The 27712-nt window shown below is 45.2% G+C and overlaps 1 protein-coding gene across 1 annotated transcript in view; it reads right to left on the reverse strand.

Moving 5' to 3' along the window:
- The window catches only part of LOC144681151 (dynein axonemal heavy chain 8-like), a 1659468-nt gene that overhangs the window by 1546569 nt on the left and 85187 nt on the right, over positions 1 to 27712 (reverse strand). Inside the window, exon 5 of the mRNA XM_078542878.1 lies at positions 10434 to 10610. Within this exon, the coding sequence (XP_078399004.1) occupies positions 10434 to 10610 (177 nt within the window). The remainder of the gene's footprint in view (positions 1 to 10433; positions 10611 to 27712) is intronic.

The raw sequence follows: 27712 nt of genomic DNA on the forward strand, positions 1-27712 counted from the left end.
CTTTGAATGCGGAGGCTGGTGAGGTGAAAAGTGTGAACAAGGGGGACCCTATCATTGTTCTGGGAGGGAGAGGAAGGTGTGAGGGCAGAGGCGCAGGAGATGGGTCGGACACGGTTGAGGGCCCTGTCAACCACCGTGGGTGAGAAACCTTGGTTAAGGAAGATGGAAGACATGTCAGAAGCATTGTTTTGGAAAGTGGCATCGTTGGAACAGATGCAATGGAGGCGAAGGAACTGAGAGAATGGGATGGAGTCCTCACAGGAAGCAGGGTGTGAGAAGTTGTAGTCGAGATAGCTGTGGGAGTTGGTGGATTGTAATGAATATTGGTGGACAGTCTATCACCAGAAATTGAGACAGAGCGGTCAAGGAAGGAAAGGGAAGTGTCAGTGATGGACCATGTGAATGTGATGGAGGGGTGGAAATTGGAAGCAAAGTTAATACATTTTTCCAGGTCCAGACAAGAGCATGAAGCAGCACAGAAACAATCATCGATGTATCAGAGAAAGAGTTGTGGGTGGGGGCCTGAGTAGGACTGGAACAAGGAATGTTTCACATACCCCATAAAGAGACAGGCATAACTGGGGCCCATGCGGGTACCTATAGCCACACCTTTTATTTGGAGGAAGTGAGACAAGTTTAAGGAGAAATTGTTCAGTGAGAGAACAAGTTCAGCCAGATGGAGGAGAGTGGTTTTGGATGGGGATTGTTCGGGCCTCTGTTCAATCCAGTCGAAACGCTAACTCTGTCTTTCTCTCCACAGATGCTGTCAGGCCTGCTGAGTTTTTCCAGCAATTTTTGTTTTTGTTTCTGGTTTCCAGCAACCACAGTATTTTGCTTTTATCTAAATGCAATGTTGGCCTTTATTGCAAGGGGAATGAACTATGGTCTTATTGAATGTCAGAGCTGGCTCATGGGGCTGAATAGCCTCCTTCAGTTCCTATTTCTTATGTTTTTATGTCAGTCTGAAGCTGATACTACCCTCCCAAGATTGTCTGCTCCCCACCTTACCCGAGACTGAAGAGTCAGCACTCACTGGCTCAATGTATGAGTTTGATGGGAGCATCCAGGCGTACGGCAATGTTAACATGGAAAAAGCTGCAACACATGTTGCACGGGACAATGTTTTAAAAAAATTTTTTCATGGGATGTGGGCGTCGCTGACTAGGCCAGTATTTTTATTGCCCATCCCTAACTACTCTTGAGAAGGCGGTGGTGAGCTGCCTTCTTGAAACGCTGCAGTCCACGTGGTTTAGGTGTACCCACAGTGCTGTTTGGGAGGGAGCTTCAGGATTTTGGCCCAACGACAGTGAAGAAATGGAGATATAGGCCAGGATTATTTGGCCCTGTCGCTGCATGTCTCACTTCAGTAGATGCAGCAAGCCACTTAAATCTCCATTCAGTTTGGCGGGACTGTAATATCCCACCAGGCAAGAGGGACTGTAAAATCCTGACCATAGTTCCAAGTCAGGATGATGTGTGAATTCGAGGGAAACGTGCAGGAGTTGGTCTTCTCATGTACCTGCTGCCCTTGTTCGTCTAGGTGGTAGAGGTCACAGGTTTTGAAGGTGCTACCGAAGGAATCTTGGTGAGTTGCTGCAATACATCTCGTAGGTGGTACACATTGCTGCCACTGTGCATTGGCGGTGGAGGGAGTGGATGCTGGAGGTTGTGCAGAGGGTGCCAATCCAGCTTGCTGCTTTGTCTTGGATGGTGTTGAGCTTCTTGAGTGTTGATGTAGCTGTAATCGTCTGGGCAAATGGAGAGTATTCCATCACACTGTTGACCTGTGCCTTATAGATGGTGGATAGGCTTTGGGGAGTCAGGAGGTGAGTTACTCACTGCAGAATTCCCAGCCTCTGTCCTGCTTTTGTAAACATAGTATTTATATGGCTGGTCTTGTTCAGTTTCTGGTCAATGGTCAATGGCGGAGCAGATTCAATGGACCGAATGGCTAACTTCTGCTACTACATCTTATGGTCTTATCAGTAAGGGAATTAAGTGTTATGGGGAAAAGGCAGGAAAGTGGAATTGAAGATTATCTGTTCAGCCATGATCTCACTGAATGGTGGAGCAGACTTGATAGATCGAAAGGCTTACTTCTGCTCCTACGTCTTAATGTCTTATGGTCTAACCCCCAGGATGTTGAGAGTGGAGGATTCAGTGATGGTAATGCCATTGAATATGAAGGAGCGATGGTTGGATTCTTTCTTGTTGGATTCTTTCTTGTTGGATATAGTCATTGCATGGCACTTGTATAGTGTGAATTGTATTTGCCATTTATCAGCCCAAACCTGATTGTTGTCCAGGTCTTGCTCCATACGGAGACAGATTGCTTTAGTACCTGAGGAGGTGCAAATAGTACTGAACATTGTGCAATGATCAGCGAACATCCCCACTTCTGACCTTATAATGGAGGGAAGGTCACTGATGAAGCAGCTGAAGATGGCGGGCCTAGGACACAAGGCTGAGGAACTCCTGCAGTGATTCCTGGGACTGAGATGATTGACCTCCATCAACCACAACCATCTTCCTTTGTGTTAGGTATGACTCCAACCAGTGGAGAGTTTTCCCTTGATTCCCACTGACTTCAGTTTTTCCAAAGTTTCTTGTTGCCACACAGTCAAATGCTGTCTTGGTGTAAAGGGCAGTCACTCTCACCTCACCTCTTGAGTTCAGCTCTTTTGTCCATGTTTGAACTAAGGCTGGATTATGATGCGAGCTGAGGTTACCCCTGGACAAGCCTGATCCCAGAGTGCAACCCAGCTTGATAGATGCTAACTTTTATTTGTTAGGTTAAATACGTGGAGAGTAGCAACTTAACAGAGCCACAAGGGTCAGCTGATGAACTTTTAACAAAAGAATAAAACATTTATATATATAAAAGCAAAGAACTGCAGATGCTGGAAATCCAAAACAAAAACAAAAACAAAAATACCTGGAAAAACTCAGCAGGTCTGGCAGCATCGGTGGAGAAGAGCACAGTTGACGTTTCGAATCCTCATGACCCTTCAACAGAACAAGTGTCATGAGGACTCGAAACGTCAACTGTGCTCTTTTCCACCGAAGCTGCCAGACCTGCTGAGTTTTTCCAGAATAAAACATTTATTCAACAAGAAAAGATTAACTATATTACAATACTCCTTCACCCACAACTATACCTTTACGTATACGGATGTATACGGATTGTAAGGATAACACAAATTATAAAAGCTATCTTATACCCTAATGTACACAGTAAGTACATGGTCCATTTAAATCTATGGCACCCTGAGGTTAGACATCTCACACTCTGAAATCAAGTGACAGATTCCACCTCAAACGGATGCTATGGATCTCTCCTCAACTCCCCCCAGACGCTTGTCACGCCGTGAGCCAGCCAGTCTCACTGAATTCTGACCTTCACACGAGGGTTCCCCATCTCCACTCTCCAAGAACTTGCCTTGGAATCTTCTCCCAAACTGATGCTTTCTCTCAGACGCCTTCCGCAAGGGTTCACCTCCAGGGTTTCAAACTCTCCTTTTGATATTCCTCGTCCCTGAGTTGCCGCATGAATTCAAGCTGTCTTTCACACACTCTGTCTCTCTGACTCAGCCATCAACAGTACATCACTGCTTCACGTGCCCACAGCAAATAATTACAGACCTCCAGTTGTCTCTTTGGATCCTCTTACCTCTTGCAAGCTGTTCTCACTTTAAAACTGTTTTCTGCAGCTTTTGTTTCTTTAAATCTTAAGCATGGTGTCTTTCTCAGCCTCTCACTCTTAGCGTCACTTAACAGGACCTTTTTCCAGGTACCTGTCCTTCCTTTGACCAGAAGGTCTTCTTTGGATTTGCCTCTCTTCCACTCTCCTGGCTTTTTGGGGTTTCTCTTTAGCTTGGGACTGGCTATCCTTTGCCCCAGCCTCTCCTGGCAGCAACTTTTAGAACCAACTGCACTCAAACAGCTTCCAAAACAACTGCTGTTTCTCTTCTTCTATGTGTGTGTCTGTGGGAGGGATCTGGGCCCTTGTTGCTAGGCAAAATTCCAATCCTTCTATCCTTGTATGTTTACCTTCTCTTTAGGGGTCGTAAAACTCCTCATTAGAAATGCAAGCACCTTTTTAAAGTGAAAATAAAACTCCATTTGACCTTTCTTAACACACAGATACAGAAATACAAATCAAACTTAAACTTTAAAGCTAAAACTCATTCCCAACACCCACAAATATCAATATAACTTAAATTAAATCTATTTCCTAACACCTTTTCCTTTGGTGGTAAGAAAGCTTCACATAGTGAAGTTTTTTTTTACAATGGCCTTAAATTCACCTCACACAAAATTAACATCATAAACCTCTAACAATAGCTTATTATTTACTATACAAATAAATTTTCCATTTTGTTTCACATTTAGACATGTTAGAAATGCAATTACAACAACGTACTTAAACAAAGTTGATAAATGTAATAAGATAACCTGGATTTGTACAACATAGTATTATCATAACTCAACTTTTATGTTTCTTTTTCCTCTTGTTTCCAGTCTTTAACTCAGCAAAAATTATTTCATTTAAGTCTAAAATTCAATCGTCCTTTTTGTTCGCTGTAGTCATAATTCCATCCTCAAGCTCACATTCAGACCCCAAATATGGTAAATTCTCACTTGGATTTAACAAAGTCAAAATGGCAATTTTGTACATTAACATCTCATTTCTTCTCTGGTCAAAAGCTTTTCTTGCCATTTCAAGGATGTTATTGAGATGCTTTTTATGTTCATGATATGATATTGTTGTTTCTCCAGATACCATTTCGAACAGATCTTTTCCAGTTCTTTTTGAGAGTCAATTATATTTTCCCTGTGGAGCTTCATAGTTCATTCCAACCCTTCAATTCTTTTACATAACCCACAAAATATAATCATTCCACTCCTTTCCAGGTTTTGAATGGTCTTTTGCAAACTGTCCACTTGCCTGGATTCCAACTACTGCATTTTGTATAGTAGCACCGGCAAACACTTGTAAATCAGTGCCTCTGGTCATTGACTTTTCCAGAACATTTTGTGATTTCAATTCTGCAGACACTTTAATTGTTTTCATATTGTCCACTATTAAGTTTGATACATCAGTAATTTTACTCGGGTCCATTCTTACATCTACGTCTTACAAACGTAGGCCATAAGACGTAGGAGCAGAAGTAGGCCATTCGACCCATCAAGTCTGATCCGCCATTCAATGAGATCAAGACTGATCTGATAATCCTCAACTCCACTTTGCTGCCTTTTCCCATAACCCTTGATTCTCTTACTGATGAAAAATCTGTCTATTTCCGCCTTGAATATATTTAACAACCCAGCTTCTACAGCCCTCTGCAGTAAAGAATTTCACAGATTAACTACCCTCTGAGAGAAGGAATTCCTCCTCATCTCTGTTTTAAATGGGTGATCCCTTACTCTGAGATTATGCCCTCTGGCCCAAGACCCGCCCAGAAGGGAAACAACCTCTCAGCATCTATCCTGTCAAGCCACCTAAGAATCTTATATGTTTCAATAAGGTCGCCTCTCATTCTTCTAAACTCCAATGAGTACAGGCCCAACCTACTCAACCTCTCCTCATAAGAAAATCCCTCTATACCCGGAATCAACCTAGTGAACCTTCTCTGGACTGCCTTCAATGCCAGTATATTTTTCCTTAGATAAGGGAACCAAAACTGTTCACAGTACTCTAGGCGTGGCCTAACTAGTGCCTTGTATAGTTTTAGCAAGACTTCCCTATTTTTACTGTCTCCACTAGCCAAATCATTACCCAGAATAAAATCCACCCCTTCAATAGGTGATCTAGGAATAATTCCCACCATAACAATTCATTTACAAAGTGGCTTTGTAAGTTAATTTTACATGAAGAAACAGGTTCATAAATTCCATTAATATCCCTTATTAATACTTTTTCTTTCACAAAACTATTAGGAACACAAATTGCATCATCAGCCACCGTCAATGATTGATCTGCCCCTATACCTCTCAAAGTTTTAAGCTGCTTACTTATTTTGTTAGAGGAGTAAGAGAACACTTCTCCCTTTGACACAAAACATCCAGGCCCTCTGTTAACCTGACTTCCTTCACCAGAAATCAAAGAAGAACTCTCTGGACTATTCTGAACCATATCCCCCTTTCCTGTATCTTCTATGGGAACACGATTCACCTGTACTACTGCTACAGTTTTAACAACCATTACCTTTTCTGATGCAACCTTTCCTGAGGATTCCTTAGGTGCTCCTACTACTTCAATAGATCTACCATTTAATTTCCAGCAATCTGCCCTAACATGTCCTACCTTATTACAATGAAAACACTTAGGCGTTCAAATATCACTTCCACCCTTAGTACCTTCCTTTCAGGTCTGAGGAGAAATTTCCTGAGAATTCCGAGCTGTCCCTTCTCTTCCATGACTATTTGCCTTCCTTTCACCTTCCCATCTTCTATCCTTCTCAGGTTTATGGGGATGACGGAAAAAGGGTTTAGATCTATGGACCAATTCATAATCAGCAGCCATTTCTGCTGCCTGATTAGCTGTTTTAACCTTCTGGTCTTCAACATGAGTTCTAACTACAAGAGGAAGTGAACCTTTCAATTCTTTCCAGAGAATTATTTCCCTAAGAACTTCATACGTTGTCTCTACCTTTAATGCCCTTATCCAACTGTCAAAATTACTTTGCTTTACCCTTTCAAATTCAATATAAGTTTGCCCAGGCTGTTTCCTTATATTCTGAAATTTTGGCCTGTACGCCTCAGGGACTAACTCATATGCATTCAGAATAGCCTTTTTTACTGCAACATAATCCACTGATACCTTTTCTGAAAGTGAAGCATAAAGCTCATGAACTCTACCTACCAACTTACTCTGTAAAAGTAATGTCCAGGTTTCTTTTTGCCACTTCATTTGCCTAGCTACCTTCATTTCAAACGATATTTCAAATTATTTCAAATGAAATAAAGTATGCCTCGACATCTCTTTCGCCAAACTTTGGGAGAGCTTGATAAAACTTAAACATCTCACCACTGCGTTTTAGGTTAAAGGTTATTTCCTCATCAGAACTTTCCTCAGAATCAGAGATCTCTTCTTTAACTTCCAGCCTTTTAAGCTGGTATTCCCTTTCTCACTCCTTTTCTCTTTCACTTTTCTCTCTTTCCTTATCCTTCTCTCTTGCCTGGAATTCCAGTTCCAGTTTCCTTACGTTCTTCTGCATTTCCGCTTGCTCCCTTTGAAATGCCCTTCATTTTTATTTTTCTGCCCTTTCATTTTCTTTTCCATCTGCAAAAAAATCTTAGGAACCTCCAACGTCATTTTTAATTCCAACCCGTAAAATATACCTCACAGCAACTCCAATTCCTATATCCAGTACCTCTTTGCCTCCACGTACTTGTTAAAAAGATTCACAAATCCCACCAATGGCAGCTCAACATTCCGGGATATAGAATCTTCAGGCGGGACAGGGGAGGGGGGTAAAAGAGGAGGACGCATTGCATTATCAGTTAAGGAGTCAGTTACTGCAGTAAGGAGAGATGATATCTTGGAGGGGGCATCGAATGAAGCTTTGTGGGTAGAGCTTAGGAATAAAAAAGGGGCAAACATATTATTAGGTGTTTATTATAGACCCCCAGATAGTCAGCGGGAAATTGAGAAGCAAATATGTGCACAATTTATGGAGATGTGTAAAAACAATAACAATAGGGTAATTATATTAGGTGATTTCAACTTTCCCAACATTAATTGGGACAGACATAGTGTTAAGGGCTTGGATGGAGTGGATTTCTTGAAATGTGTACAGGAGAACTTTTTAGGTCAATATGTAGAGGGTCCAACAAGGGACAGTGCATTGCTGGACCTATTTCTGGGGAATGAAGCCAGACAGGTGGCTGAGGTGGTGGTGGGTGAATATTTTAGCGATAGCAACCACAACATGGTACAGTTTAAGTTTGTTATGGACAAAGGAATTGCCAAGTTGCAAAAAAATGATCTGGATTGAGGGAGAGTGGATTTTAGTAAAATAAGGCAGGATCTGGACAAGGTAGACTGGGAACAGTTACTTGTGGGGAAATCTACAGAGGAACAGTGGGGGATGTTCAAAAAGGAAATGGGGAAGGTACAGGCTCCACATATTCCCTCTAGGGTGATAGGAGGGAGTACCAAGCCCAGAGAACCATGGATGACCAGAGATATTCAGGTCATGATGGGAAGGAAAAGAGAGGCTTTTAGCAGGTACAAGGGGAGCAAATCAGTGGAGGCATTAGAGGAGTACAGACAGTGCAGGGTGGAGCTTAAGAAAGCAATTAGGAGAACAAAGAGGGGATATGAGAAAGCTCTGACTGATAAAAGTAGGGAAAATCCCAAGATATTCTATAAGTATATCAATGGGAAGAGGATAACCAGGGAAAGAGTAGGGCCCCTAGGGGACCAAGGGGACAATCAATGGGTGGAGCCAGAGGACATCGCTAAAGTGTTGAATGAATGCTTCACGTCCGTCTTCACCCAAGAGAATGAGGAACTTGGGGAGAGAGACTGCGAGGTTCTTAAGCAAATTGATATAGGGAGTGACAAGGTATTGGAGGTGTTGGCAGGCTTAAAAGTGGACAAATCTCCAGGTCCAGATGATTTGTGTCCCAGACTGGTGAGGGAGGCAAGGGAGGTGATCACAGGGGCTCTGACCCAAATTTTTAATTCCTGTCTGGCCACGGGGGAGGTGCCAGAGGACTGGAGAACAGCTAATGTGGTTCCGTTATTTAAGAAGGGTTTTAGAGATAGCCAGGGAACTACAGGCCAGTGAGTCTCACGTCAGTGGTAGGGAAGCTATTGGAGAAAATTCTGAAGGAGGGAATCTATCTCCACTTGGAGAGGCAAGGTTTGATCAGGGATAGTCAGCATGGCTTTGTCAGAGGGAGGCCATGCCTAACAAATTTGATTGAATTTTTTGAGGAGGTGACCAGGTTTGTAGATGAGGATAGTGCAGTTGATGTAGTCTATATGGATTTCAGCAAAGCCTTTGACAAGATCCCACATGGGAGACTTATAAAGAAGGCAAATGCACATGGGATACAGGGGAATTTGATAAAATGGATTCAAAATTGACTGAGTTGTAGGAGGCAGAGGGTGATGACAGAAGGATGCTTTAGTGACTGGAAGCCACTGGCGTACCACAGGGATCTGTACTCGGTCCCCTATTATTCATCATTTATATAAATGACATAGCTGACTATGTGGTGGGGGGGTAGGATTAGTAAGTTTGTGGATGACAAAAAGATTGGCTGGGTGATTAACAGTGAGGTTGAGTGTCTTGGGCTGCAGCAAGTTATAGACGGGATGGTCAAATGGGCAGATAAGTGGCAGATGGAATTTAACCCTGAAAAGTGTGAGGCGATACACTTTGGAAGGAGTAATTTGACAAGGAGGTATTCAATGAACGGCTAGGCACTAGGAAGTTCTGAGGAACAAAGGGACCTTGGTGTGTGTGTCCATAGATCTCTGAAGGCCGAGGGGCACGTTAGTGGGGTGGTGAAGAAGGCACTTGCCTTTATCAATCGAGGCATAGATTACAAAAGAAGGGAGGTTGGAGTTGTATAGAACCTTGGTGAGGCCACAGCTGGAGTACTGTGTGCAGTTCTGGTCACCACGTTATAGGAAGGATGTGATTACATTGGAGGGGGTGCAGAGGAGATTCACCAGGATGTTGCCTGGGATGAAACATTTAAGTTATGAAGAGAGGTTGGATAGACTTGGGTTGTTTTCGTTGGAGCAGAGAAGACTGAGGGGCGGCCTGATCGAGGTGTATAAGATTATGAGGGGTATGGACAGGGTGGATAGGGAGCAGCTGTTCCCCTTAGTTGAAGGGTCAGTCACAAGGGAACATAAGTTCAAAGTGAGGGGCAGAGGGTTTAGCTGGGATGTGAGGAAAAACGTTTTTACCCAGAGGGTGGTGATGGTCTGGAATGCACTGCCTGGGAGGATGGTGGAGGCAGGTTGCCTCACATCCTTTGAAACGTACCTGGATGAGCACTTGGCACGTCATAACATTCAAGGCTATGGGCCAAGTGCTGGTAAATGGGATTAGGTCGGTTGGTCAAGTGTTTCTCACATGTTGGTGCAGACTCGATGGGCTGAAGGGCCTCTTGTGCACCAGGAGGATCTGTCAAGGATGTGTCAAGGATTTCCAGTCCCAGGCCAATTATTATTCTGCGTCCAATCACCTGCTGCCACACGTTTCAAATCCTGCAAGAGCCCCCACTTTGTTATGATCTGAACCTGGAGATATCTATGAAAACCCTTATTTTATGAAAAGCAATTCCAGTGTTCTGTTCCCATATAAAAATCCTGACCTAATTATTATTCTAATCTGTTGTTAAAATATTTACAAAATGCATTATTGCGGTATATGTCCTCATACTGCTTTTTCGATAATTTTTACCTTTAACATTTTTGAGTGACTTGTTTTTAAAACATTGATCACTGCCTTGCAATGTTGTCCTCTAAGTTGCTCTATGATGGAATTGAATTTAGCAGACATGCATTTCCAATATTCCAGTTCAGTGAGTGGACCTGAATCTTCTGCTTCTTTTCTCACTTGATTACTTTGTGCTAGCACCTGTAGATAAAAAAAAATAAGCTAAATATTTATACTTTCCCTGACTTCATGCTTTACATGTTCATTGTGAATAGTAATCATGTTTCCAGAAGTCATATCTGAAAATTACAGTCTGGTTTTTCAAAAATAATTAAATTAATAGATGAAAGCTAACCTTTCTCTCTACATGAACCTTCAGAAGGAACTTAAGCATGTTCTATGTAATGAATAAATTAATGAGCTGCATTAAAATTAGCTTTGCAATAGAAGTAGAGGGCAATGATAAATTGAAGAGGTACTCCAAGGAAATTTTGATCAGTGAATGGCAACAGTCCCTTGATTGCAGGATGACATTTCTGCCAAGGATTTTCTTTGACTAAACAGACCAATTCTTGACCTGCAGATCTTTGGGCACATGAGGCAGGATGTCTCACAAGGTAGTGGGATCCGGAGTGCAGAATTTACTTCCTTTTCTTTCTTTGCCGCCACTCTGCCTCATTATTAAGGTGTCGGGACTCAAAGTGTGATGCAGCTTAATGGACAAGTTGTTGCTATTCTGAACAATTGGCAGCAAGCTCCTCCCAGTCATTAATGTTAATGCTACCACACTCAAGGAGAGCTTCAGAGTATCTTTGAAGCATTTACTTTGTCCTTCCCAGAACGTTGGCCATTTGAGAATTTGAGAATTTTAGGCCATCCAGGCACAGTATCCAGTCCATCAAAGTTGATTTTGAAGGAGTTTTGCCTGAATTTTGTGGAGCTGGCTTCAAGAAGGGCACTAGTGTTTGTTCAACAGTCCTGCCATTGAATCAGGAAATGTAACGCAGGCATCAGTGAACAGGGAGGGAGTGAACAGGGAGAGGCAAGGAGGATTCATTGCTCATAATAGTGAGTGCTGTAGTAGAAATTAACCAATGCAGATATTACTACAGCTCAGCATCTCGCATTAAGATTATTCGTAAATATTTTTTCCCTTACTCTTCAGCTCAATGTTGTTTTGCCCTTTAAGTGTTGATACATCATAAGAGGTACCCCAGCCAAAAGTCCGCCGGAGAGAGAGAAAGAGAGAGAGAGAGAGAGAGATGGTTAGAGGCCAACCTGGCAACAGCTGCTTTATTCAAAGCTCCAGCCATAGACAAGATTTGAATTTGTGCCAATAATATATTCCGAATAATAAAATATTATCAATGACAAACCAAGGTCACTTAGACTTTCGCGATCTACTAACAATATGCAAAGGACACTTTGCGTGTAGGTTGCAAAAAACCTGTGCATAAGGTTAAGCTTATTCTGAAATTTACTCAGAATTAAACAAGGAATTACCATGTGAAGCAATGCCATTTCCAGTTTGATAAGAATTGGATCTTTAATAGACATTTTTCCTTTTGTTCAAGAGACACAGAATGCTTCCCCAGATTCAGTGCCATCCCTAGAGGGGTGCGGGGCCTGGGGCAAATCACACAGTGTAGGCCCCTCATACAATTTTTTACAAGTTCCCTCTGATGGCTGGGATCCTGACCATATGTGTGAAAAACAGCACCAGCAGTGTCCCAGCTACCGAGCACTCGGTTACAAGCAAATGATGTACTATTAACTGTGATAACTGTGTCGCATGTAAAATTACACCTTGCTTCCAAGGTTGAACATAATCGTTGGCCCTCCTTTTGTTAAGGAGAAATCCATGAGATTCCCTTATTGCATTCTTACTAACACACCCGACACCCCAACTGGAGAAAACTTTAAGGCCAGAATTTTCCACCTGCTCATGCCAGCGGGACAATGTGAATGGAGCTTTCAATGGCTCACTGGCCCCACCGCAGAGAAAGCTGCCACAGTGCGGGTTGGGGGCGGGGGGTGGGGGTGGTTGGGGTGGCTGGAAATCCTGGCCTAAATGTCGGAGTGAGGATATTTTTTCCGTTCAAACTTTTTCAAAAAAAAAATTACAAACACAATGCAGTAAACAATTTAACTGAAAAAAAAATTGGCTGTCCATCTTCCAATGTTAAGCAAATTGTTAGTTGCAAATGCATACTGGGAGAAAAATAAAATAAGAAGTGGAGGGTTTCAATTGTGCAGGACCAAAAATGAACATGACAAGTGAGTGACTTGTCCTGCAGGTTGGACGTTATGCGCTATATGCTGGCATTAAAGGCGTTAACTAGTTCGGAATAGTTCATAAATATAAAAGCAAAATACTGCGGATGCTGGAAATCCGAAACAAAAACAGAAAATGCTGGAAAAAATCATCAGGTCTAAAAGCCTCTGTGGAGAGAAAAAAAAAGTTAATGTTTCAAGTTTGTATGACTCTTCTTCAGAGCTAAAGAGAAGTAAAAATGTGATGAAATGCATGTTGTTTAAAGGGGGTGGAGCAGGTAAAGCTGGATAGAAGGCCAGTGATACATGGAGGAAAAGGAGAGATTGCCAGAGATGTCATGGACAAAAGGACAAAGGGGGATTAATGATAGAGTACTCGCTAAAGGAGATGCTGATGCTGGCATTAAGGTCAGCAAGCAGAATGTGATAATAACAGGACAAGGGTAAACACTCTGGAAAGAACAACATGAACAAGTGACAGATGGCCCTTGTGGAGGTGGGGTGAGGGGAGGGGAGGGTGGTGGGAAAAAAGATTGAAGATTGGGGATAAAGCAATGAATAAAAATGAAAATAAATAAAAATAGAAATATGTGAATAACAAATAAAAAGAAAAAAGAAAAATTAAAAGAATATTGAAAAAAAGGGGGAAAAAAGGGGGTGAGGGTGGACGAGAGAGCTCATGGTCTGAAGTTGTTGAACTCAATCTTAAGTCTGGAAGGCTGTAAAGTGCCTAATTGGAAGATGAAGTGCTGTTCCTCCAGTTTGCATTGGGCTTTACTGGAACATTGCAGCAGGCCAAGGATGGACACGTGGGCATGAGAGCAGGGTGGGGTGTTGAAGTGGCAAGTGACAGGGAGCTATGGGTCATGTATTGCGGACAGGCTGAAGGTGTTCCGCAAGGAGGTCACCCAATCTACGTTTGGTCTCTCCAATGTAGAGGAGACCACATTGGGAGCAGCGAATGCAGTAGACCAAATTGAAGGAGGTGCAATTGAAGCACTGCTTCACCTGAAAGGAGTGTTTGACAGTGAGGAGGGAGGAGGTAAAGGGGCAGGCGTTGCACCTTCTGCGATTGCATGGGAAGGTGCCATGGGAAGGGGATGAGGAGTTGGGGGTGATGGAGGAGTGGCCCAGGGTGTACCAGAGGGAATGGTTCCTATGGAATGCCGACAGAGGGGATGAAGGAAAGATGTGTTTGGTGGTGGCATCATGCTGGAGTTGGAAGAAGTGGCGGAGGATGATCGTTTGAATGCGGAGGCTGGGGGGGTGAAAAATGAGGACAAGGGTGACCCTGTCATGGTTCTGGGAGGGAGAGGAAGATGTGAGGGCAGAGGCACGGAGATGGGTCGGACATGGTTGAGGGCCCTGTCAACCACAGTGGTTGGGAAACTTTGGTTAAGGATAAAGGAAGACATGTCAGAAGTGCTGTTTTGGAAAGTGGCATCATCAGAATAGATGCAATGAAGGCGAAGGAACTGAGAGAATGGGATGGAGTCCTTACAGGAAGCATGGTATGAGGAGCTGCAATCGAGGAAGCTGTGGGAGTTGATGGGCTTATAGTGAATATTGGTGGACAGTCTATCACCAGAAATTGAGACATAGAGGTCAAGGATGGGAAGGGAAATGTCAGAGATGGACCATGTGAAGATGATGGAGGGGTGGAAATTGGAAGCAAAATTGATACATTTTTTCAAGTCCAGACGAGAGTATGAACCAGCACCAACACAGTCATCGATGTACCGAAAAAAGAGTTGTGGGTGGGGGCCTGAGTAGGACTGGAACAAGGAATAATCCATATACCCCATAAGACAGGCATAACTGGGGCCCATGCAGGTACCCATAGCCACGCCTTTCATTTGGAGGAAGTGAGATAAGTTTAAGGAGAAACTGTTCAGTGAGAGAACAAGTTCAGCAGGCGGAGGAGAATGGTGGTGGATGGGGATTGTTCGGGCCTCTGTTAAATCAGTATAAATTTCGTCACATTTTTACTTCTCTTCAACTTTGAAGAAGAGTCATATGAACTCAAAATGTTAATTCTGTTTTTTTTCTCTCCACAGATGCTGTTAGACCTGCTGAGTTTTTCCAGCATTTTCTGTTTTTGTTTCAGATTTCCAGCATCCGCAGTATTTTGCTTTTATCTTAGTGTTTAATTCACTGCCAATCTCTTCCAAGAAGTACTGCTCTTCTCTCCGACAGGATTTCTGTTTGTTTCTTTTGCCCTGTTCACCTTCATTGCTTTCCATTACCCTTCTGGTGTTTGACCAGGTGTTTAACAAAACTCGCTTTCACAGACATATTTCCATCCTCAGTGACTGTCTCTGTCTCCAACTTACCCCACGTGGATTCCAACAGAAGTTCCATCCCTCTTGTTTCAAATCCACCAAGGATTACAGGTATCTCCGGGTCATGCTATGCTCCTGAGACTGCTGTTCTCACCGCATCCTGAGATCCCCACACAGTGCCATGTGCCGCCATATGAACACACTCGACCTCTCACTCCAGCACTACCGACTCACCCTATCTCAAAGCTGTCCTTGTCTCCAGTTTCAATTTATTCTTCGTCTCATCCGATGCCTTAACAAGAAACATTGTCTCTTCCTTTCAGGTGCTAAGGAATGCAAACTCCAAAAACTCATTGATACCAATGCCCATCTAGGACCCTCCACCCGTTTCTGTCCCTCTGAACCTATCCCATCTTCTAATCACAGCCCTTGCCGTATATTCGCCATACCCTTTGGCCTTCTCCTCTCTGATGCTGAACGTACAGTACTCAGCAAAGGGCTCAGTTTCATACCCCTACACCCTCACCTCAATGAATTCCGGGCTCGGCACGATGCTGAGCTCTTCTTCCGCCACCTTTGTCTCTGTGCTCACTTCTTTGGGCACGGGTCCTTCCCCTGTTCTACAGATCCTTTCACCTGCTTCCAGGATTCTCCCTCCTCCTGGACCCCTCCCTCTGGCCTCTTACCCGCTCTTGATCTTTTCATTGAGAACTGTCGGCGTGACATCAGCCATCTCAATTTCTCTGCTCCTCTCACCCACTCTAACCTATCTCCTTCCAAACTTGCCACGCTTCGTTCTCTCAGGTCCAACCCTGATTTTGTTGTTAAACCTGCTCACAAGGGTGGTGCTGTTGTTGTCTGGCGTACTGACCTCTACCTCGCAGAGGCTGAGCGCCAACTCGCAGACACTTCCTCCTACCTCCCACTGGACCATGACCCCAGTACTGAACCTCAAGCCACTGTTTCCAGGACTGTCACTAACCTCACCTCCTCTGGAGATCTTCCCTCCACAGCTTCCAACCTCATAGTTTCCCATCTTCGGACAGCCCGCTTCTACCTCCTACCCAAAATCCACAAACAGGACTGTCCCAGTAGACAAACCGTGTCAGCCTGTTCCTGCCCAATGGAACTCATTACTTCCTACCTTGACCCCGTTCTCTCTCCCCTTATGCAGCCTCTTACCACCTACATCCGCGATTCCTCTGATGCCCTATGTCATATCAACAATTTCCGGTTCCCTGGCCCTAACCGCCTCCTCTTCACCATGGATATCCAATCCCTCTACACCTCCAACCCCCACCAGGAAGGTCTGAGGGTTCTCCACTTCTTCCTTGAACAGAGGCCCGAACAATCCCCATCCACCACCACCCTCCTCTGTCTGGCTAAACTTGCTCTCTCACTGAACAATTTCTCTTTAAACTTGTCTCACTTCCTCCAAATAAAAGGTGTGGCTATGGGTACCCGCATGGGCTCCAGTTATGCCTGTCTCTTTCGGACACAAAACCTTAACTCTGTCTTCCTTTCCGGTCAGGCCTGCTGAGTTTTTCCAGCAATTTTTGATTTCGTTTCAGATTTCTAGCATCTGCAGTATTTTGCTTTTATGCCTGTCTCTTTATTGGGAAAATGGAATGTTCCTTGTTCCAGTCCTACTCAGCACTACCCCCCAACCCCCCCTGCCTCCCACCCCGACCCCAAGAAATCTTTTCTCAGTACATCGATGACTGTGTTGGTGCCGCTTCATGCTCTCATCTAGGCCTGAAAAAATTTATCAATTTTGCTTCCAATTTCCACCCCTCCATCACCTTCACATGGTCCATCTCTGACACTTCCCTTCCCTTCCTTGACCTCTCTGTCTCAATTCCCGGTGATAAACTGCCCACCAACATTCACAACAGGCTCACCGACTCCCACAGCTTCCTCGACTACAGCTCCTCACACCCTGCTTTCTGTATGGGCTCCATCCCATTCTCTCAGATACTTCGCCTTCGTCGCATCTGGTCTGATGATGCCACTTTCCAAAGCAGCACTTCTGACATGTCTTCCTTCTTCCTTAACCCAAGGTTTCCCACCCACTATGGTTGACAGGGTCCTCAACCAAGTCCGACCCATCTCCCGCGCCTCTGCCCTCACACCTTCCTCTCCCTCCCAGAATCATGACAGGGTCCCCCTTGTCCTCACTTTTCACCCCACCTGCCTCCGCATTCAAAGGATCATCCTCCGCCACTTCCGCCAACTCCAGCACGATGCCACCACCAAACACATCTTCCCTTCACCACCCCCCATTATCGGCATTCCCTCCGGAACACCCTGGTCCACTCCTCCATCACCCCCAACACCTCATCCATGGCACCTTCCCATGCAATCGCAGAAGGTGAAACACTTGTCCCTTTACCTCCTCCCTCCTCAACGTCTAAGGGCCCAAACACTCCTTTCAGGTGAAGCAGTGCTTCACTTGCACCCCCTTCAATTTGGCTGCTGCATTTGCTGCTCCCAATGCGGGCTCCTCTACATTGGAGAGACCAAACGCAGACTGGGTGATCGCTTTGCGGAACATCTTCGGTCTGTCCGCAAGCATGACCCAGACCTTCATGTTGCTTGCCATTTCAACACCCCAACCTGCTCTCATGCCCAGATATCAGTATTTGGCCTGCTGCAATGTTCCAGTGAAGCCCAATGCAAACTGGAGGAACAGCACCTCATCTTCCGATGAGGCACTTTACCGCCTTCTGGGCTTAACGTTGAGTTCAACAACTTCAGGTCATGAACCAGCATGATGCCACCACCAAACACATCTTCCCTTCACCACCCCCCATTATCGGCATTCCCTCCGGAACACCCTGGTCCACTCCTCCATCACCCCCAACACCTCATCCATGGCACCTTCCCATGCAATCGCAGGGTCCATCTTCACCCTCTTTTTATGCCCTTTTTTATTCATCTTCATTTTTTAATTTCAATGTTTCAATTTTTATTTTTATTCACTTATTTTTATTTATTTTCATTTTTGTTCATTTTTTAACCCCACCTTTTATCCTATTTTCAATATTTTTTCCCACCACCGTCCCCTCCCCCCACCCCACCCCACCCCCACAAGGATCATCATTCACTTGTTCATGTTGTTCTTTCTAGGGTGCTTACCCTTGTCCTGCTATTATCACATTCTGCTTTCTGACCTTAATGCCACCATCAGCACCTCCTTTAGCCAGTACCACTATCTTTAACACCTCTTTGTCCTTTTGTCCATGATATCTCTGGCAATCTCTCCTTTGCCTCCACCTATCACTGGCCTTCTATCCAGCTTCACCTGCTCCACCCCTCCCTTAAACAGTATAAATTTCATCACATTTTTACTTCTCTTTAGCTCTGAAGAAGAGTCATGTGGACTTGAAATGTTAACTCTTTTTTTCTCTCCACAAATGCTGGTTTTTCCAGCATTTTCTGTTTTTGTTTTGGAATAGTTCATCTTGCCCCTCTGCGGTGAATAAGGGTTGGAATAAAATCCGCTCTGCCGCTGCCTCCAAGGTCAGAGCTGCTGTCTCCAAAGGTGATAGATGGATTTATCCCAGTTCATATCGTTTTAATCTGCTTTCTCTTCTACCTTTTTATGAGTTTTGGAGAGGGGATACCTGCATTGTTTACTCACTTATATTCACCAGTAAACACTCTCTTTGTGTTTAAAGTGTGAGAGACTGCAAATCAGCTTGTACGTACTACAGGCTATATTGCATCTGACACAATGACATGGAAGCACAGGGCCTCCCAGAGCGTGGGGCCCTGGGTGGTCTCTCCGATTCGGCACGCTCTAGGGATAGCTCTACCTATGTTCAAGTGTGTCATATGTTTGTAAATTGCATTCTTTGCTGAGGGAAGGATTTTTAAAAAATTGAATCTCTCACCATTGACAATTTCTGTTACTTATCAAGTAAACAGCAAGAAGGGAGTTGCAAGCTGATAACAACATGGGGAGGACAATAGAATTTAAAGAATGCAAAGAAATGAAGGGGGAAACGGGGTTATTGAGACTAATCAGGAGCAGAAAAAGGAATAAGGAGAGGGAATGATAGATTCGGTTTAAATAGACAGGAAGGAGAAGGAAGAAGTATGACATTTTAATTTTAAAAAAGCTCAAACATAGAAACATGGAAACGAGGAGCAGGAGTAGGCCATTCGGCCCTTCAAGCCTGCTCTGCCATTCATTATGATCATGGCTGATCATCCAAATCAATAGCCTGCTCCCGCTTTCTCCCCATACCCTTTGATCCCTTTCACCCCAAGAGCTATAACTAACTCCTTGAAAGCATACAATGTTTTGGTCTCAACTACTTTCTGTGCTAACGAAATCCACAGGCCCACCACTCTCTGGGTGAAGACATTTCTCCTCATCTCAGTCCTAAATGGTCTACCCCATATCCTCAGACTGTGACCCCTGGTTCTGGACTCCCCCACCATCAGGAACATTCTTCCTGCATCCACCCTGTCTAGTCCTGTTGGAATTTTATAGCTTTCTATGAGAACCTCCCTCATTCTTTTGAACTCCAGCGAATATAATCCTAATTGACTCAATCTCTCCTCATATGTCAGTCCCTCCATCCTGGAAATCAGTTGGGTAAACCTTTAATGCACTCCCTTTATAGCAAGTACATCCTTCCTCAGATAAGGAGACCAAAACTGCACACAATATTCCAGTTGTGGTCTCACCAAGGCCCTGTACAATTGCAGCAAGACATCCCTATTCCTGTACTCGCATCCTCTGGCTATGAAGGCCAACATACCATTTGCCTTCTTTACTGCCTGCTGCACCTGCATGCTTACCTTCAGTGACTGGTGTACAAGGACCAGGTCTCGTTGCACATTCCCCTCTCTCAATTTATAGCCATTCAGATAATAATCTGCTTTCCTGTTTTTGCTACCAAAATGGATAACTTCACATTTATCCACATTATACTGCATCTGCCATGCATTTGCCCACAAATCACACTGAAGCATCTCTGCATCCTCCTCACAGCTCACCCTCCCACCCAGCTTTGTGTCATATTCAAATTTGGAGATATTACATTTAGTTCCCTCATCTAAATCATTAATATACATCATTATAATTGGGATCCCAGCACCGATCCCTGCGGTACCCCACTAGTCACTGCCTGCCATTTGGAAAAAGACCCTTTTATTCCTACTCTTTGTTTCCTGTCTGCCAACCAGTTTTCTATCCATCTCAATACATTACCCCCAATCCCATGCGCTTTAATTTTACACGCCAATCTCTTAAGTAACGTTTCCCAATCCATCATAGCCAACTCGTGCCTCATACCATCATAGTTTCCTTTATTAAGATTCAGGACCCAAGTCTCAGAATCAACTACGTCACTCTCCATCTTGATTTACTACTACAATAATTTACTACTTGTATGAATGAGACATTGAGCAGAATCATCCCAGATTTGCACTTAGTATGGTAACGGGTGGGAAAACGAACCTTTTACCTTCTGGCCACAATGGCGGCTATTTAGCTGTATTCCCCCGAGCCTGCCTCATTATTCATGAATTCCCAGGAAACACGCCGTTTCACTGGTGGGAAGCCTCAAATTTGGCCCCAAAAGGCAAGAAGACTGCAATCCCCCAATGCAGTGACACATCCCTGAATGCCTTCTGGATGCTGTGGAGGCCTGTTGTGATGTCATCTACCGCCTGCTCTGGGCAAAGGCCAGCAAACAAGGTCACCAATCCAGCATAGGAGATGGTGGTGGTGATGGTCAGTGCCAATGCCCTGCAAAAGAGGATAGCCACCCAGTGCTGAAAGAGAATGAATGGTCTCCTCCATTCCACCAGAGTAAGTCACACCTCATTACTCTCAATGCACAAACCCATCACACATCCAACGGGATCTCATTCATTGCCAGTTCAAGAAAAATTGCCATTCACTCTCTCACACACACCTTCATTGCCCTCATCCTGTCCAAGGCACCACTCACCACTCACACATGCCAGGCATACTTATCACCTAGCCTGGCGGGTGTCCTGCTTACACTCCCTCCATCTCTATTCATGTAGGACAATCTGGCACACAACAAAAGGAAGAGGTTGCAGATTGGTGGAGGAATGCCTGAAATCAAGGTCCTCACAGGCTTTTAAAATAGAGTCATCCAGCTGGCCAGTGAAGTTCTGGACCGTTCCTGTGCTGATAGTGAAGTTGGCGGTGCTCAACCAAGTGAGGACCCAGCAATGCAACATCCATGAGACAATCATGCTGTGAGTGATGTGTCCTGGTTCATAGGCCACTGCCATGCACTAATTATCTCTCCTTGCTTTCGCAGGCACATCTGGGAAACAGCCAACGGAGTCCACAACCCAGGTCCTCGACCCAAGCCCCAAAGACACCTTAGAAAGGGAATCCGCTGAAAGCTTCATTGAAGACATGTCACAGCGCTCATCCACACCCTCCACCAGTACAGAGACACACACCTCGGTGGGATCAAGTTTTAAGATAGCCTCAGGGTCACAATCTGGTGAGCACATCGCAGTTTCTCATCCACAGCAGGCAGAGGCAGGGACTTCCCAAGTTTCCGGAACTCGGAGGACTGCTGGGGACCAGAAATCTGCTGAGTCCGGGTCAGATGATGAGCCTCTGGACTCGGTCATGCCTTGGTTGCTGGAGATGCAAAGGAAACTCGGGAACATCAGGAAGGGATGCACTCCTCAGATTGCGAGGCATGATGAAGGAGTCCATCCATCTTCAGTCTGAGGAGATAGCATCGGCATGCCAATGCACTGAGGTCAACACTGGTAGGTTGCAGCTGCCATGGAGACCTTGGTCCAGGTCGTCGGTCCTGCAGTGCTGCGTGGGCAGAAGTCCATCGCTGACACCATAGTTGGCCTCCAATGGTGTCAATGCGAGAGGGGTGCAGGGCAGTTCGATCTCACTCCAGATTCCCCTTCTGCTTAGGGAGTCAACCAGAGGACTTCAGGCACCCATAGGGAGGAGAATCAGCAGGTGCATACCCCAGGGCCATCCTCCCAGGTGACTCCACGAGTGTCCAGTCCATCTGAATCCCCTCTTCCTGTGACCCCAGCAGCTCTAGCTCCATAGGCCGAGGAGAATTCCACTGCCACACAGCAGGACCCCAAAAGCAGGCAGGGGCTCTGCAGATCTTGGCCCTCCAGAGGACGCTCGGCAAGGTAATCACAGACAGGGCGTAGCAGTCAGCAGGCTCCTTACAGCTCCGCTGTGGATGTCAGGGGAGTACCAAGATGTAGCGGCAGCATTAGGAAGGTTAAGAAGATGTAACTCTTTCGAGTTATCAACAGTCACAGATTGTAACTCTTTCGAGTACATTCACAGTTCTTGGTTTCCGGGAGTGAGACATGAACCCACAACCTTCTGATTCAAAGGCAAGGGTGCTATGAACTGAGCCACAGCTGACACCTCGTTAAGAAGATGTAACTCTTTCGAGTTATCAACAGATCGCATGTAACTCTTTCAAGTACATTCACAGTTCTTGGTTTCCGGGAGTGGGACATGAACCCACAACCTTCTGATTCAAAGGCGAGGGTGCTATGAACTGAGCCACAGCTGACACCTCATTAAGAAGATGTAACTCTTTTGAGTCAAAACAATAAATTAAATTAACAAAAACAAGGGAGAAATCAAGCACAGCCCCTAAGTCAGGTCAGCTGTAAAATCAAGGAAAAACTTTAAAGGAACCTTACAAACATCAAACTAAGATGTGATTAAAGGGGTCAACAAAACACCCCAGTCCCCGTGGTGCCCACCGGGCACGGAAGGCCTCGATGGTGCCGGCAGACACCGCGTGCTCCCTTTCCAGGGACATCTGGCCGCGAACGCAGCCGCGGAAGAGGGACAAACAATCGGGTGGGACTCCCCCGTCGATCGCCCGCTGCCTGGACCTGTTGATGGCCAACTTGGCCAGGCCCAGGAGCAGGTTCACGAGGAGGTCCTCCTCCTTCCCGACCCCCTTCCGCACCGGGTGTCCATAGATCAGGAGCATGGGACTGAAGTGCAAACAAAAAAAAATCTTTCGAGTTATCAACAGTCACAGATCGCAACTCTTTCGAGTACAATCACAGTTCTTGGTTTCCGGGAGTGGGACATGAACCCACAACCCTCTGATTCAAAGGCGAGGGTGCTATGAACTGAGCCACAGCTGACACCTCGTTAAGAAGATGTAACTCCTTTGAGTCAAAACAATAAATTAAATTAACAAAAAACAAGGGAGAAATCAAGCACAGCCCCTAAGTCAGGTCAGCTGTAAAATCAAGGAAAAACTTTAAAGGAAAACTTACAAACATCAAACTAAGATGTGATTAAAGGGGTCAACAAAACACCCCAGTCCCCACGGTGCCCACCGGGCACGGAAGGCCTCGATGGTGCCGGCAGACACCGCGTGCTCCCTTTCCAGGGACATCTGGCCGCGAACGTAGCCGCGGAAGAGGGACAAACAATCGGGCGGGACTCCCCCGTCGATCGCCCGCTGCCTGGACCTGTTGATGGCCAACTTGGCCAGGCCCAGGAGCAGGTTCTCGAGGAGGTCCTCCTCCTTCCCGACCCCCTTCCGCAACGGGTGTCCGTAGATCAGGAGCGTGGGACTGAAGTGCAAACAAAATAGTAACAAAAGATTTTTTAAATAACTAAAAAGGGAGTGCAGCCTAATACATCCTATATATGCATGGTCCACGGACTCCACAAGACCGCAAAAAGGGCAAGTGTCCTGGGAGTCCGTGAACCTGAACATTCTCCTATTGTAGGGGACTGCTGCATGCAACACCCTCCAACCCAGGTCCCCGATAGAAAGAGGGAGAACACCTCCGTAGAGGGCCTCCCATCGGGGGCCTCCGCCGCCGGACGGCAACAAGGCACGCCAGGGCGTGTCCGGGCAGCGGACCAGGGCGAGAAAATGGAAGGTGTGCAGCAGCAGTCCGCACAGAAAACCCCTCCGCACCGTGCCATATGGCACGGAGGGCATGTCCCCGAGGCAGCTCATATTAATAAGATTGAAACTCTTTTGAGTTATCAACAGTCACAGATTGCAACTCTTCCAAGTACAATCACAGTTCTTGGTTTCCAGGAGTGGGACATGAACCCACAACCCTCTGATTCAAAGGCGAGGGTGCTATGAACTGAGCCACAGCTGACACCTCGTTAAGAAGATGTAATTGCACAGCCTGAGCATGGGTGTTAATCACTTGTACATAATATTAACTTTGTTAATAAACTTACAAGAATGTCTCTTTGCCTGTGACCCCTTGTTCTGATGAGCAGATTTCCTGTCGCTCAGATGTGAAACATTGGTCACTTCACAAGATAAAGGCAGGTGTCTCAGTTCAGGGCCCCTTCCCTGTGCTTTGTGCAACCTTCCCAGCACACTGATGGTACGCCTTCACTGTCACTGGTCACATTAGTCATGCATGAACCTCGAAGGTGGTTATCATTGCTGCCAGAATGTCCTGGACCAGCGGCGCAGAGTTCCATCATTCCCCCTGTGTGTTCCCAGCGCCTTTGAGGTGCAGCTGGCCCCCCATTTTATCAGTATCTATGTCTGGTGACAGTGTAGTCCTGAAGGGCTCAGCTCACAAAGGATACCACAGGATCAGGAGAAGTTAAAGCTTCCCTACTGCATCTCCATAGTACGACCTTGTTCAGGATGACGGGGAGGCAATGGCATAGTGGTATTTTTGCTGGACTAATAATCCAGACACCCAGAGTAATGCTTTGGGGATCCGGGTTTGAATCCTGTCATGGAAAATGATGGAATTTGAGTTCAATAAAAATCCGAAATTAAAAGTCTAATGATGACCATGAAGTCATTGTCAATTGTTGTAAAAACCCATCTGGTTCACCAATGCTCTTTAGGGAAGGAAATCTGCTGTCTTTACCTGAGCTGGCCTACATGTAACTCCAGACCCACAGCAATGTGGTTGACTCTTAAATGCCCTCTGAACAATGAGTCCACGAAGACCTTTAGAGGTTTTAAAAAATTAAATTGAAACATTTATTTGCAAAAAAGATTTGAAGCACATACAGTTACTTAATACTATAACAAATGCTAAAATTTTTAATTAACCTAACTCCCAGCTACACACCCACTTTAAAGCAACAGTCCAAAATAGATTTTAAATTTTAAAAATCAGCAAGTTACCACAGCACCCACTCTACAGTGGAATTCCAAAGGCTTTTCTCCAACTTTAGTTACTGGACACAGTCGACTTTTGCAAACATGGCTGGAGGCTTTTCCAAGGCTGTTTCACACACTCCTTTTAGTTCTTATATGGCCCCCCGACATGGTCTTTCATTCCCCTTTACATATGTTTCTCTCTCTTTAATCTGTAAATACCATTGTGCTATATGTCTTTGCAAATTTACTTTTCCCATAATATAAAAATCTTTCATGTTGCCAATATGACCTCTTTCCTTTTGGGAAAAATAAACGCACTGCTTGGTATTGCTTATCTTACCAGTTGTAAACATCCTAACATCCCTTTGAAATCCAAATAATTCCTTCACTTATCTAAAAATACAAATTTTCTTCACACCTTATATGCTAAGACCTCATCCATGTTTACTCATTGGCATTTCAAGTACCCTTCTGCACCTAACTCCTTTTGATAATTTCAAGCTTTCAGTCTAACTAACTCCAATTCAATGAAATCACACACAGACAGAATCATCTCTACTCACCCCTATAAACTTACTTTATAATAAATCACAATAATATTATGAAAAATATTATAGTTTTGTGACATGTGACTCCAAGCATGTCAATGTGGCTGCACCTGAACTGTCTCAGCTGCAGAGGAATGGTCACTTTATACAAATGCGTGGCTGCTTCCCTCTGCATCCCCCACCTACACGTGTTTGTGCACTACCTTCGGCCACCATGCAGCCCTTTCCCCCTTCAACTCACCTCAACTGCAGTGCAGCCCTTATCCCCGCCCCCACCCAAACTCGCCTCAACTGCGGTGCAGCCCTTTCCCAGCACCACACTGTCAGCCAGCCGGGAAAATGCAACTTGCCTGTGCCCTTGCCTGAATGTGTTACGCCTCAACCTTGAAGTCCAACAGGTGACCCTCGCAAGCACTGCATAAACTTACTGTGCACTCACTTCCAAGTTAGCCTTGAAATACAGCTTGCCAGGTGCACGCATTATAAATGCTATTGTGAAACATGTGGGCATGCAATCAATGTGAGGGGATGGTTCCGGTCAGCTGGGCTTATAATGATATGCAGATATATTACAATGAAATTCCCAACGTGCGGTGGCGGGAAATGAAGCCTGCCATTGAGCAGCAAAGCGGACGATGTCGTGAAACCGATTTTTAGCCTTCCTGCCATATTATATGCTCACACCCGCCATTATGCCCAATGCCAGCAGGCACTGAAAATTCCGCACAATGTTTCCTTTCTGGGCCAAAGAACTTGAATGACATTTCAGGAATCTAAAGGCAGAATTTTCTGCTCCCGGCAGTGGCGGGAATCATGGTGGGCAGGGGCACAAAATATTTCAGGTGGCAAAAGTCAATTTTCCGCCAGAAGGCACTTCCTTTGCAATTTTGTTCACCCGAATTTGGTGGATTAAAGACGGGTTGAGTTTCCTATTGATCTATGCCAGAAACCACATTTACGTTCACTTGCATCACATGAATGTTCTGTAAAAGGCTAATTCACCAGAGTCGCATTGCCCCTACAAATTTAGTGCCCCACCAGCAAATAATCAGAATAAAAACTGAAAATGCTGGAAAAACTCAGCAGGTCTGTCAGCATCTGTGGAGAGGGAAACAAAGTTAACTTTTCGAGTCAGTATGACTTCTTCAGAGCTAAAAGGATAAACGCAAAATACTGCAAATGCTGGAAATCTGAAATAAAAACAGGAAATGCTGGTAAAACACAACAGGTCTGACAGCATCTGTGGAGAAAGTAACAGAGTTAATATTTTGAGTCCCCTATGACTCTTCTTCAGAGCTAAAAGAATAATTAGAATAGTCTGTTTCCTGACTGTATATAAGTGGCATACGCCTGGCAAGTTTCAGCTCATCAACAACTTCAAGACACGGAGACACTGCTTTCACCTAACTTTAACAGTGTTGTTGCGAGATTTTGGGTTCTTCTATCTAAAGCTGCACAGAAGGTAAGACCAGCACGAAAGTGGAAGGCTAAGGCAGGACTAGGGGGATGTGGTGGAACATGGGAGGGAAGGAGGAAGATGGAGGCAGGACTGGGGGAGTGGTGGAACGCCCGATGGAAGGGGGAAGATGGGAGGCAGGGCAGCTAGGTTATTGAACACTGCGGGGAGGAAGGAGAAGATGGAGGCAGGACTGGGGGCAGTGGTGAAACATGGGAGGCAATGGGAAAGATGGAGGCAGGGCTGTGGAGTTGGTGGAACACGGGAGGGAAGGGAGGAGATGGAAGCGGGACTGGTGGGTGGCGGAACACAGGAGGGAAGGGGGAACGAGTAGGCAGGACTGGGGAGAGGGGGCTGAAGGAATAGAGTGGAGTAGTGAAAGACCGCCCTGGGGCAAAAGTTATAAGACTGTCCAAGGAGAAGTCACAGACTATACTACAGCTGAGGCTATGCTGTCAGGGGGGTATTGAACAGAGTGTCCTGGGTCTTTTTGATGAGTCTGCATGGCACGCATGTCTTGGTCCTGGTTTTGGCAGGGGAAGGTCTCTCTGGGAAGTAATGGTCATGCACAGTATGGTGTGCAGGGCATGGTCAATCACCTAAACAATTTGGTCCT

Source organism: Cetorhinus maximus, chromosome 5 (genome assembly GCF_964194155.1).
Source record: "Cetorhinus maximus chromosome 5, sCetMax3.hap1.1, whole genome shotgun sequence".
Classification (NCBI taxonomy): Eukaryota; Metazoa; Chordata; class Chondrichthyes; order Lamniformes; family Cetorhinidae; genus Cetorhinus; species Cetorhinus maximus.